We start from the raw sequence: 13,838 nt of genomic DNA, 5'->3' as shown, positions 1-13,838 counted from the left end.
CTGTACCGGAGTGAAATGCTTCTCGTTTAGTGCTGGGGGATCCATAATTATAGACACAAGTGTGCCCGTACACAGACACGCTTCCATGCATTAATACGTTGCCATCTGCAGATTGCAAATAATACCTGCAAGGGAATCAGTCACTTGAAACCACATGCTGTCAGTTTAGTGAAACACGCCCCTACACTGAAAACTCTATTGGAAGCCCTTCAGGTAATAATTTGGCTGGCTTGCTTTTTCCGGCCATAGTCACAAACTTTTTGATATTTAAGTCTTTTGAATCTAAGATGTGCGAAACAACACTTGGTGCAGTCATTAGGTAGCACCAAGTTAAAAAAAAAAGAATTTCCTGCCTTATAATGGACTCCTGTTTTATTCTTTTTTTAATCATATTTTAACTTTTAAAGACATCAAACAAATTATAACATTGGAGGAAATTAATATTGTATTTTAAAATACTTTTATCTATTAACAGAAAAAAGCTATCTGAACTAACCTGGGCCTACGTGAAGAAGTAATTACCCCTGTTGCATAACTGCAGAGATATTTAGCTCCACTCCTTTTAGCTGAAATCTCTTTATTCTGGTAAAGTGCTCCAGAAGGGTTTTTTTCATTGCCTCCAGAGGTTAACTTACTGATTTCGCAAAACTATTAGCTTGACCATGTTCTTAAGGGATTCTAGGTAAAGATGAGTTATAGCATATCATCCAAGAACAGAACTAAAGGCGCCTATGACACCATTACACTTTAACCACATATGGATGGGGACATTAAATTATTTTACTGACATACCATATTCAATGGGATGTGCACCCTCAATGACGCACAAGTCATCTGTTTCCCAAAAATCGTACATGTCTAATGAGTTAATCGTACACGGGTACAGTATAAATGTACTTTTAAGTCAGCAGGGTTTTTTAGCATTGGACCTCTTCCAGGGAAATAATTTGTGCCTAGCCTCTTTTTGTTTTTAGTATTGAAACAAACATCGACCATAACTGAGGCAAATGAGAAGTGCAGTGCTCTAGATTTTGGTCTGGGTTATTGTCTTACCTCCTCTATGAATCATCAGTGCACTCTTTGAATAATATGCCTGTGCAATCCTCTGCTCAAATGTTCAAACATGTTGTTTTTTTATCTATATATTTCTGTATGTATTTCTTTTTGAGATATTTAAATGATTTTCATGTTCACTCTTGATACAGTATGGCTTTTGATGTAAGTTAAACAAATTGTGCAAGATTTTTGCCAATTCTTTAAAAGATCCACCCTCTCAACTTAAAAACCCCTAAATGGTGGGACTAAATGGGACTATATAGTGCACTTTAAACTGAATTCAGTTCACTTACCGTTCCAACAGATGATCACTGCTATTTGCTTGCCGTTGGTCACTTATCTCCTTCTCCACTGTGTGGTGCCTGCACCATCTTTGTTATTAGTCACCGCTGTTGGCTAGCTACAATGAGCCACTGTGACAGCAAATCCCATAGTGCTTTGCGAGGAGAGCTCTCCGCGCAAAGCATTCCTGGGATATATTTGCCTCTTCTCACGCCTTTCTTTTTTTCTCATACACTTTGTGTAAACATTTTCCCTTACACTAACAGGAGGAGCACCGAGGACGGCCTTACGTAAACATATCACCAGAATGATTGGCAATTAGGAGGACCAGATATTTTGATAATCCACCCGGAAATAAAAGATCGTCCTCTACACCTTTGAGGTTAGATAGAATAGTTGTTGTTTTTTTAAGGAACATTTTATTTGCTGTAATAATGTGTGCAATCTGGTGTAAATCTGGTTTTAGTGATCTTTCACATGTCACAATTCTCTTCTGATCTGGTGATCACATTAAATTCAAAAAGGTCATTTGGTCTTAAGTTGTTTCTTCAACGCAATTTTTTTAATTTTTTATTTTGTTTACGTGGAGAGAGAGACATAGCAAGAACTCATAACGAAACAAATATTTCACTTAGTCAGCTTACAAAACAGTGCATACCTAAGCAAAGTGCCAGGATGTCCAGTCCGTAGGCAGCAACATCTGATCAGTCACACATGGGAAGGTGAGGTGAAGGAACTCTGACCCCTACAGGTCACAGGGAATACTGGAAATGTATTTGAAGTTAAAACAATGAGAACGTGTGTGTGGGAAGTTGCACATCACTCACTTCTTGAGAGAATTCACTTAAATGCACACAACATGGTAGTGAACCTTTATAGTATAAATTCATGTGAGACTAAACCTCCAACCCCCACAAACCGGAAATCTGCATACACTCTGAGACAAAGATACTACCCCCTACAGCAAAACAAGGCACACAAGCACATAGTTGAACCTTTAGATTCCTACTGATCTTTGAAGGTAAGGGGCAGGAGGCCAAAGAAAAAGGAGGGAAAATAGTGGTACCCCATGGCTACAAAAATATGAAATCCAACTGTATCAACAGTTGGTTTCTGGGTGATGATGAGGATGTAACCAAGGAGCTGTGGAGTAAAATTACACTGCAAAATCAAAACTGTTTTAATGTTTACATGTCAGGCTAAGGCACAAATTGACTTTTGAGATGCACTTACACCCTCCAGGTGAATCGTTCCTTTGGTGAGAAGTGAAAAGGGATTCATAGTTTACAAGTTTATGGGTCAAAAGATGCAAAGCATATGTTATTAGCTGTCAAGGGTGACTTTGTAGGCTGTGGTGTTTTGCTTAAATTGCTATTGTTTTATTCCTATTTTTTGCCTCTCTAACCTAGCAAGGTCCTGAGCTTGCACACCAAAGTGCGTAGTCTTGCTTTCTAATACCAGAGGGCAAAAAAAGTAACAAATTGAAAATGGAAACCACATTCCTCCAGTAAGACATTTTAAGTTCTTTGTTTTCCCTGCAGTGTAAAATAATGCTGCCCAAAACTAAGGCATGTAGACGTTTTCCAAAAAGCACACTGAAACCATCAAAGTGGAGTCGTGTATTTTTTAAGGCATGTACAGTTTCTTGAGAGATAGAACTACATTCTGTGTAAAATTTGCACCTGACTGTCATGTTCTGTAAATTTTGCCCTAATAACATGATGCACGGCAAACCATTTATTTCAAAGTATTCTGGTTTAGCTCTGGAGGCTTTCAGATATTAAGAAGAAGCTTTCAATACATTAATGCCAACACAATCATGACTCCTCAAGAACATTAGCTGGCAAATAAAGGGCCTGAATTAAAGGAAAGTTACAGTAGTTACAGTATACTGACCACATACTTTACAACACTTGACAAAATGTCCACATTCAGAAGAATTCACCCAGTAATGCATACTCATTTATACACAGATCAGTGGGAAACTTGGAGTTAACTGCCTACTGTAGCTTAAGGGCAAATCGACATGGGACAGGGGGCAACCTGGAATGTATCCCATAACCTCCAGCAACCCACTGAGCCAGCGTGGCCTCCATTTGAGTGTATTATGTAAGACATGCACATTTTATAGCATGCAAATGGGGAAAAAATAGCAGCACTTAGCTAATAAAAATCTTTATTGTAGGTGTTACATGAACAAAAAAGAAAAGATTGTTTTTCACAAAGACAAGGTGCAGGAATCAGCCTATATAAGGTAATATAATATAATGGTTACTGACTAAAAAGAAAACACTCATACATTATTATTGTAATATTCTAAATAAATTATGTTGAAGTTTAAAAATTGGTCCTTAAATCTTAGAAGAAACATTTATTTGAGGAGGTTTTGAATGAATAACAATAGGCCGACCAATTTTTTGTGTGGTTTGTGTTTTGACAAAAAACCATAGCAGTGTTGAATTACTATTGAATGTTTCTGTGGGAACACTGGGCAACAATTTTAACTATTGTGCCATCAGACAAAAGCAGTTTGGAGTGTTACAGAGTAGATGTTTTTGTTTGCTTTCCTACAGTACTTCATGGAGACAAAGTGATCTCAGTGCAGCTTTGTGAATTTTTCCATGGTGGATGAGGGAATCTTTGGCTGTAGATGTGAAATGTTTTTTGTTTTTATGGTCTTTTTTGCTTGAGCCGTTTTATTAAACATAAACACCTTAGATTTGAGTTGTAGCCTACGAAAACTGCTTATTTGGAAGGTCCATTAAATGTTATTGTAGAACTACAAATTTAGTCCAAGTTAATCTGTCCTAATGCCCCTAAAGAATGAGGGTTTGTTGTTATGCTGAGAGACATTTATCTGATGTCCTGTCAATGCACATCACTGTATTTAAAAGGAAACATATTTTTGTAAAATCAAATTGATAATAGCTGTACTGCTCTGTCAAAAAAAAAAAAACTTTAAAATAATAATTTCATGTTTATTCATAGAGCTGCATACATAGTTCTCAAATTACCAGCAAGTCTGTTTCTAATTGGCATTGCAATCCCTCATGACATGTTCTCCCCCTGAAGTAAAAGGTACAGCTGCTTCTTTGTGTCATTAAACAGTCCAATTTGGCGTTCTATTAAGTGCTGGTACTGAAAATTGAAGGGGTCCAAAGAGTTCCCAGAAAGAATTCATCTTCCCTGTTTTTCCCTTTCTTACATTAAAGAAGAGATTAGAGCCATCATAAGGTCACAAAGGCTTATTTTCGTTGCATAAGCGACCTATAAATTTTGGTGAATAGTAACTCTTAAATCACTTTGAGATGATATTTTAAGTTCTGAGATTAAGTTTAATCTCATGTTTATTTGTTAATTTTGAATATTAGTTGTTTTCTGTATTTTTTTAGTGTTATCTTCTTCTTTTACTTAATCATTTGATATTTTGAAGTTTAAAAGTATAATTGACTTTTGTAGATATTATTCAATTTTTATTTTTTCCACTGACACTAAAAACCTTTTTAGAGAATTATTATTAATATCATTATTCTTTTTCTTTTTTTTTTTTCTTTTTTTTTTTTTTTTTTTTTACAAATTTTAATACAGAGAGTTGGAGAAATAATTTTTAAAATTTATTTGGATGAAGTTCATTCATGCATTCCATTTTGCCTTTTGTTACCATACAAATCTTATTGGTCTCTATACAAATTATTTTCATTTACCAAGCTTAGTTTTTCTACACTATTTAAAATGTCTTTAGATAAACTCAAAAAGCAGTCATTCATGTAGAATACTTGGAGTGGATTTTTATTAAAAGGTATTTTTGCTGTGTCTTATGAAGAACTTAGATAACACTCTCTTTGGCCTCCGGTCAAAAAACCAGAAAGCCATACGGAAATACAGAAGGAATTTAGGGTAAAAGATTTTATTTATACCTGTCTCTCAAGGGACTGTTGGGTCTCTGCATCCATCCCATCTGCCCTTTTCGAGTGTTTCTCTTTGTCTCTTGCTTTCTATTTCTGACTTCTATTTGCCTCCCTCTGAATAAAAGGGGATTTGTGATTCAATATTGTTCTCACTGTTTATTAAAAGTCTATTTTCAACCCAAAGCAAAATGGTAAGAGATGATCCATTTGCTTAAATGGCTACAAATATGTTAGTCTATTATAGCAATTATATAGTATAACAAGGGCAGTTATCTAATTATAGCAGGGCTCCATGGAAAAGCCACTTATTTCCTCATCCACCTGCTTGTCTAGCCATTTCTTCCTGTCTGCTGTTGTAAAAATCATCTGTTGGAATAGTAACTCACCCAAACAGGTTTTGTATAGGGTCATTAAATCAGGCTTTTGGTCTAAAGGTGCAACTTAAACAGCACAGACAAGTGCTACTTAATGCATGCATACCTACCCGTTACATTTAAAGGAGACACTGGTTGAGACATGTATACACAACTTCCTCTGGGGCTACATGGAAACTTTTTGTTGTTGTCGTTTTGCTTTTTTCAAAACCACACAACCAGTAAGCTTTACAAACACACGTTACACAGTTCCACACACAATTCCCAAAGTGTATTTGTCTCTGTTGACTGGGTTCTAATAACTTAGCTGTAGTCTCTGTTGAATGGTTTGTTGCCATGGACACTTCTCATTTGGATAATTTAAAAAACTAGCACTGTGTGAATCTGTATAGAATGAGGGAATTTTACTGTTTGTTCCCTGTTCTTTTATAAATCCAGTTATTGTGTTCCCCCATTTTCCTTGCATAAGTTACACACATTTTCTGTTTTAATACAGCTCTTTAATTACTGCCTTTTTCACTTTGTGTGCACTTCAGAGCCTAAATAATGCTTAGTTTTAATGTGTCTTTTAAAATCTTTCCTCATTTCCTTAACCTCCAATGATAGATAGGGTACTTTAAAAAAAGCTATGACGTATAAAACAGGAGTATTCACAAAAAGCAGAGAGATTTGTTGGCTAAAACAAGGATAATTAACAAAACAGCTATACCATACATAGACGATATCTGATAAGGCTTCACATACAAACATTAATGAAATATTTTCTAAAAGACCAATTGTTAAGCCAAAACACACTCAAAAGTCTAAAACTAACATCCACACACGATATTGGTATGTTTTTATTTTCTGCATCAAGTATACGCTCATATCAAAATGTAACCTTGTATGTTATACTTCTTTAGAATCAGGCAATCCTAAGGAAAATGACCATCAACTCAACTGTTAGCCAGCCTTACACTACAAAAACCAAAAATTAATAATTCTTCATCAACTTTGAATTCATAATTTATAGATCCTCCCTTGTTTTTCTGTTGTGGCAATCTTAAACATGCTAGAGAATGGCAAAAGTAGGCTCATTATGTCTGTAACATTCCACAGAAAAGTATTATTCAGTTGTGTTTCTCAAAAAGTAAAATCAAGTGTAATAATCCATCAAAGGTCATTTTTTTTGCTTTAAAAAAAAAAACATAAGGGTGAAAACATATAATCCATCTTCATAATGATACCAGTCTGCCATTTTTAGTTTACTAATCTAGGTTTCATGGATTTATTCACCTGCCTATTTACTCAATACATCGAGTGTAGCTTCCATTTTCACTATCCACAATACGATGAAAAGATCTTCTATGTTAAAAAAAGGCACTCCCCATGCGCATGTGTTACAAAGTGTTTTGTTTCGCTGGTGCTCCACAATATATGAACCAATCGACCTTTGATCAAAATATTTTGTTAGCCAATAAGATAAGCTTTGCGATGATATATCGCAGGTGTAGGTGGAGTGAAAATATAGGCATTATTTTAGGGCTAAAACAATTAATTGGATTAATCGTGACTGATCGATTATTGAAATAATTGTCAACTAAATTAGTAATTGGTTAATCATTAAGTGGAGTATAGAGACTCTCAAATATGCCATTAGCTGACAGAGCAACCCACTTAGAGCAGTAATTATACCAAAATTGGTATTGCACCGATACCGATACCAGTATCGGACAGGGCCCCTATACTGCACTAAAATGGTGGTATCGGTATCAGTGACAACCAAAAAATAGGGCATCAATACCATTTTGAGAGCCAAAGGTTTAATCAACTATTGTCACCCATTCCAGGTAGGCAATAAAAAGTTCTACTGGATTCACATTGGTCTTTTTCCTGCTTCACAAAGGTAGGCAGCAGCTTGACAAAGCCATGATGGTAATTATTTTACATCCAAATAGTATGCAGTTCTTCAAATATACACACACATTAATTTCAAACAGATGGTATCTGTATGGTATCGGTATCGGCTGATACTGCACAGCCAGGTATCCAGTATCGGTATCAGGGCCAAAATATGGCATTGGCGCAACACTAACCAAAAAAAAAAAAAAAAAAAAACATAAATATTTTGAATTTAAGTTAAAAATAAATTATCAACATGCTCTAAGCAGAACTCCTCAAGTGGAAAAAAGTTAGTTTCACCTGCTTTGATTCTCCTTAAAGAATCCATTGACTATCTGATTATTAATAGATTGATTGAAAAAATAATCAATCAATCAACAGATTAATAAATTTGCAAAATAAGTTACAGCCCTACTTTATTTTCCTGTCTAAAGAGTGGGAGGAGAACCTATAGCGGTTATGCACATAGTGTACTTTCACGTTTGAAAATTGGAAATGTTGTAAAAAAATAAATAAAAAAAAGTGCTTGAATGAGAATTAGTGTGATGGATGGATGGATGGATGGATGGATGGATGGATGGATGGATGGATGGATGGATGGATGGATGGATGGATGGATGGATGGATGGATGGATGGATGGATGGATGGATGTTGCTTATTGCAAAGTTTGTTTTATGGTTTCTTACCTTTGGTTGGTTAGTTTTGGTTTAAAGCTACAGTGTAATAATTACAGGGATATACAGTCAGAAATCTAATATATTATACATAACTATGTTATTTATCATCATCTACGAGCTCAGCCTCTTAACCTTAATATTTGCGTTGCCTTAGAATTCGTTATTTATAATTACAAAGGAGCGGGTCTCGCAGCCATGGAGGCAGACATCTTTGCGCTACGGCAGCGCAGAGCCAACAAACTAGCGATTGCGAGATCGCCATTACGCTCGAAAGTAACTACGGCAAGTTGAGAGAGATGAACTGAGACGGTACTGAAATCTATACCCTACACAGACTAATAAAATACTATCTGTAAAATTATCTATGTAAACAAACCTCATCACTTGAGAAGGTAGGTGATGCAAACGTCGTGGAAGACATTTTGTCCCGTAACGCTCGCCGTACTGTTGGGGGGGAGAAGCGGTGGAGGGGAGATGTTCATGTTGCTGCGGTCTGCAGTCTGGACGTTAGATGTCACTAAAAATTACACACTGTAGCTTTAAAACTTGATTGGAGGTTTTTCTTTCTTTGAATACTTTTTTGTGTATTCTTTATTCAGCTTTCTGGGTCTAGCTTTTTTACTTTAATAATAATACTAATAATAACAATTATTATTATTATTATTATTGATGCATTATTATAATCACATTACATTGGAAGGTTTTCATGATTTGTTGTTTTCCTTTTTTTTCAATGTTAACAGGATGTGTTATGTTTATTATTAGTATTTGTCTCCATGTGTTGCCTTGTTTGTTTGCTGCGGGATTTTCTTTACAACAGGGGATTGTTTGTTATCTGGTTAGGTGGGTAATAGTTTTTTTTTTTTTCAGGGCATTGTTTGGTGGTCTGCAGTTTAAAAAAAAAAAAAGCTTTTAAATAAGCAAAGAAGTCAGTGTGACTCCCTCTCTTCTGCTATGTTCTTTATCACTTACTACTTTAATTAGCCTTTCTGCCTCTCTCTCTCTCTCTCTCTCTCTCTCTCTCTCTCTCTCTCTCTCTCTCTCTCTTTCTCTCTCTCTCTCTCTCGGGCTCTGACATACTTCAGAGAAGTGGGCATTCTCTGATAAAGCATTTATGAGTGATTCTGTTTGTCTCTTTTATCTTACTTAGAAATAAAGAAATAAAACTGCAGAACACCCAACAAGGATTTTTTTCTTGTTTTTCCAGAATTTTTAGTAGCTTTTGCAAGGCTGCCAGTGGAAGAATGAAAGTTGAGGGGGTCATAGTCTTGTAAGACTTTGCTGGCAAGACAAATGTGAAAAGGAAAATAAATTACTATGTGTATTTCTTTGTGCATTAAGATGTTACATACACACAGTATTCCAATCCCAGTCTTAGAACGTCACCCATGGGTCTGTAATTGAAACAAAGGCACTGTTGGACAAGTCTTCCAGTCTTTTAATGTAAACCAGTTCTTTAGCTCACTTCCAAAGAGTGGGCTAAAGTGGATTACAAAGTGTTGAAACAAATGGTGCACATAAATAAAAGCTCAACACTTGGTCTGTAAAACATAAGCAGATTGATATAATATCCCACTAGTATGTGTAGCTCTTTCTGGTAGCTCTTTTAACAGTCACAGTCTGTTTTTTAGCACTGGCTTTTCATAGATTTCACACTATTTTGTAGCTCTTTATTTTTATTTTGTAGTTTTTATTTTTTGCTTTAACAAACAAAGTACCAGGAAAATCTTTCTGGGAGTAAAAGCTTGAAAAATTATGTTGGGGCACCTTTGTATCTGGTATTTTACTGTAACAAATATTTTATATATAGAAAGATGTTGTTAGAACTCCTTTTTAAAGGAGAATTCCGGTTTTTAACACTTTTAGCCCATTTTCTGTAGTGTCCAGGATGAAATCGAATGATCGACACCAAAATTTTGACAATTGGTCCTGTCTCTGCTTTTTGGCTCATGCAGAATCACCCCCTGGCTGCTTCAGAATGGCTTTCATAGTGCATGTCCGATAATGTCCTTAAAACAACCTTAAACGTTCTTTTTTTTAAAATATGCTACTCACCGGGTCGTCAGCGCTGTTCAATGACGTTCCAAAAAAAGTTTTGTAAAGAAAAAACGTTCCTGTAGTGTTTTATTTAGCATTTTGTAAATCCCATTGAGTTCTGTTGGAATACTCAATATTCCCCTGCCACCGGAAACGGAAATGGGGCCTGTTTACACAGTTGTAGTCTTTTCGCTCCACTCTGTGTACTCCGACGTCGAGGTGCTAACGTCTCTGTTAAACACTTTAAAAAACTCTGAAAATGGAATACGAAAGGTGGATTCTTGATTCTCGACGTAGCACATAGCATATTTAAAAAAAAAGGACGTTTAAGGTTGTTTTAAGGACATTATCGGACATGCACTATGGAAGCCGTTCTGAAGCAGCCAGGGGTGGATTCTAAATGAGCCAAAAAGCAGAGACAGGACCAATTGTCAAAATTTTGGTGTCGATCATTCGATTTCATCCTGGACACTACAGAAAATGGGCTAAAAGTGTTAAAAACCGGAATTCTCCTTTAAGTTCAGTGGATTTTGACATGTCTTTTTGCATTAAACATATTCTTATGTTTTATAACTGTAGAATGCCAATTTCATTTTTCTTTCTACAGAAATGTTAGAGACCAACAACCTGGTAACATTTGAAGGCTTGGCTAATAGCTCGGCGTATCACACTCTCGTGTTGGATGAGGAGAAAGGAAGGCTTCTGGTGGGAGCAAAGGATCACATTTTCTCTTTCAACCTCCTCAATATAAGCAGAGACAAAGCACAGGTAAAGCATGCGGTTTGGATGTGCTGTGTTTGCCAGTTTTATTCATTTATGACCTTAAATCGGTTTCTGACCGACTTACACGACTAGTTGTCTCAAACCAGAGTGCTAGCCTCAGGTACCTTGGGATTCTTTTTCTAAAGAAAAAGTGCTTCATGTATATTTCAGACTAGGGCTGTCTCATGCAGACAACCTCTGTTACAGACATGTTTGCTGCACTCTGCACACCTGGGTGACTCATGCTGTAAACCGAAACAAAGTGGATAACAAACTTCACTGTGACCCCTTCCACTCTCAAAAACACACTTCTTTACACATGCTGTAGCTCTATCACTGATACAGAAATTATTGTAGATGCAGGAAGAGGCCTTTATTGCATAAACTTTGTGTTGCAGATCCCCTGGACTGCTTCTCCCACCAGAAGAGATGAATGCAAGTGGGCAGGGAAAAATCTCCTGGTAAGCCATCCAGCTATCTAGATTATGTTTAAAATGAGTCTTTTTCATGCAACAACCATTCCTTTTTTTTGGTTGCAGAACAGATTTTATGTCTGGAAAGCACCTTTCTTAAGATATTTATAGCGATCTCTGTCCTTTATCAGCAGCGGATTCACAAAGCAAAATGGACCTCATTTTATAATTGATAAAAGGATGCTTTACTTTTGGGCAAGCCAAAGCAATGCACATGTATAAGTGCACATATAATACAAAAAAAAAAGGAATTACAGACTTTAATAATGTTCTAGTTATTATTTATGATAGAATTTATTATCTTAAGCAATTGTTGTTTTCATTGTGTTTATCAACATGGAGCTTCAGGTCCTAACCTGCGGATTTTACAAGCATTAAGAACATCTTAATCGGATGGCTTATCTCCTCAACTGAAGTATCAGTTTGTGTAAAAAGCACAGACTGATTTCATAATATGCTATATTATGAAACTTTGACATATACTGCACAGATATATCCGTTATTAAATTGTAATTTTGAGAGGTATTAAAAAGAACACTGTGGGGAAATTGTGCCTTTTTAGTCTTTCTTTTATTTTCAGCCTATTTTATATTCTGCCAACACTCCTGAGCCCTACCTGCCAATAATTCACTTATCCTCATCTGACTCTCGTAACAAAAAAACTTGGTGAATTAATAAAAACATTGAGAATGTATTTTGATAAAACAATTGTTTGAAGGCATTCTATTTTTAATTTTAGCAGTGTTGAAGGTTGGCTTTTTTTCATTTTACCCTTTCTCCTGCACCAAATGTCCCAACAGCTTTTAGCACCACTACCAATTTGCTTTCTCTTTTTTTGCCTAAGGTTGTCTTATTTAAAAATGATTTTAGTATTTGGATAACAAATACTAAAATGAAACTCTGCCTGGAGAATGTCACTATGAATCACTATTAGTTAATTGATAGTGCAAAACATTTTCAAAAGGGCTATCATTTTATATGAATAAAATAAGATGAAATTGTAGTTCAATTTTGGTGGAATTTATTTGTTTGGAGAAAAAATAAAGATGCATTGAATACACATCTAAAATTAAAGCTGATGCAATTAAAACAATTTTGTTTATCAAAATCCTATAGCTCTTGTTAGATTAAATTTCTTGATATGCAGAAATCCCATGCAAACACAACCACAGTTTTATCTCTGTTTCCTTTAAGTGATGGTTTTTGTCTTTTAAAGGCCCCCCAGCACAACTTGGATGCAAGACCTTGTTGATGCTGTTTTTGGCTCAGTTGTTTTTCTTCTTTCTTTTAACCAGAAAAAGTCAAGAGCCTCTGGCATTCTGTTCACCTCTGCTATGGAACTAAAAAACTGTGAAGTCTTCTGTGTGTTTTCTGTAAACATTGAGATGATGTGATGTAAAAAAGATCCCCCCTAAGGGAGGGTTATCTGTTGTAAAGATAGATATAAGGGAGACGGAGAGAAAAGGTGATGGCATCCATAAAAACCCTGTAAAAGTCTTAAATCAAAGCAGAGACAAACAAAGCAGAGACAAAAGAACCAAATAAGATTGATTGAAGTTAGAGACGCTACAAGAATCAAATGAAAAGACAAAAGCTTTTGTAATCTATGTCCTAAACTATAGATTCCATTTAAAATTATTGAAAAGTTATTTAAAGTCTTTTGAAAGAATTGGAAAAGTGCTTTAGTTTAAATTGTCTAGTTTTCATCCCTCAGTATAGTGCCTTTTGTTATTTTTTATTTGCTGTATTAGTTAATGAAAGCACAATTCACACATTAGACATTCTGCAGCATAGTTAAAAATCTAGATTATTCAGAATCAGGTCTGATTAATCTAGATTTTGATGACACATTATACTGATATATTGAAATTACTTAAAGAAAACAAGTTGTCCCCCTTTTCATGCAAATTTTAGCTATGAAACTAATCTGATTACAAAATATGCAGTAACAGGTTATTTTAATTACCGTATACATTTAATTCATTTTATAAACCAAACCATATGTAAAGCCAATGGCTAGCAAGTGGTTTTCATATAACTTACTGTCCAGCTTAAGTTAATTACACCTTATTTAGAACAATCCTTTTTTTAACTATTTATTTTTTGTCTGCCTATCATATCTATGTGAAAATAGATTTAGAATATTTGTACAGGGGCCATTTTAGCGTATATGAGAGGAACGAACACCATGCTGTGAAATGTCTGTTTTGGTATATTAATCGAGACAGAAAATTGTGTCCTTACGATATTTGAAAACAAAATCTCCGCATTGAAAGATAAAGTCATTGTTATATTGTAATACAGGAAGTTTGCTTGTATGCTACAAGCCTAAATCATTAAATGTAAAGTCTAGAGAGGAAAATCTATGTATCCATAGGATTCAGGTC

The 13,838-nt window shown here is 35.4% G+C and overlaps 1 protein-coding gene across 2 annotated transcripts in view; it reads left to right on the top strand.

Annotated features, from left to right (window-relative positions):
- Window positions 1–13,838, top strand: part of sema3ab (sema domain, immunoglobulin domain (Ig), short basic domain, secreted, (semaphorin) 3Ab) — a 31,858-nt gene that overhangs the window by 1,556 nt on the left and 16,464 nt on the right. For both annotated transcript variants that reach the window (XM_038270681.1, XM_038270680.1), the window contains 2 exons: window positions 10,824–10,984; window positions 11,377–11,439. In XM_038270681.1, the coding sequence (XP_038126609.1) occupies window positions 10,824–10,984; window positions 11,377–11,439 (224 nt within the window). The remainder of the gene's footprint in view (window positions 1–10,823; window positions 10,985–11,376; window positions 11,440–13,838) is intronic.

Source organism: Cyprinodon tularosa, unplaced genomic scaffold, assembly GCF_016077235.1.
Source record: "Cyprinodon tularosa strain WSP-4 unplaced genomic scaffold, ASM1607723v1 ctg771, whole genome shotgun sequence".
Classification (NCBI taxonomy): domain Eukaryota; kingdom Metazoa; phylum Chordata; class Actinopteri; order Cyprinodontiformes; family Cyprinodontidae; genus Cyprinodon; species Cyprinodon tularosa.
The sequence above is the reverse complement of the archived record's forward strand: the minus strand, read 5'-3'. Positions and strand labels throughout refer to the sequence as shown.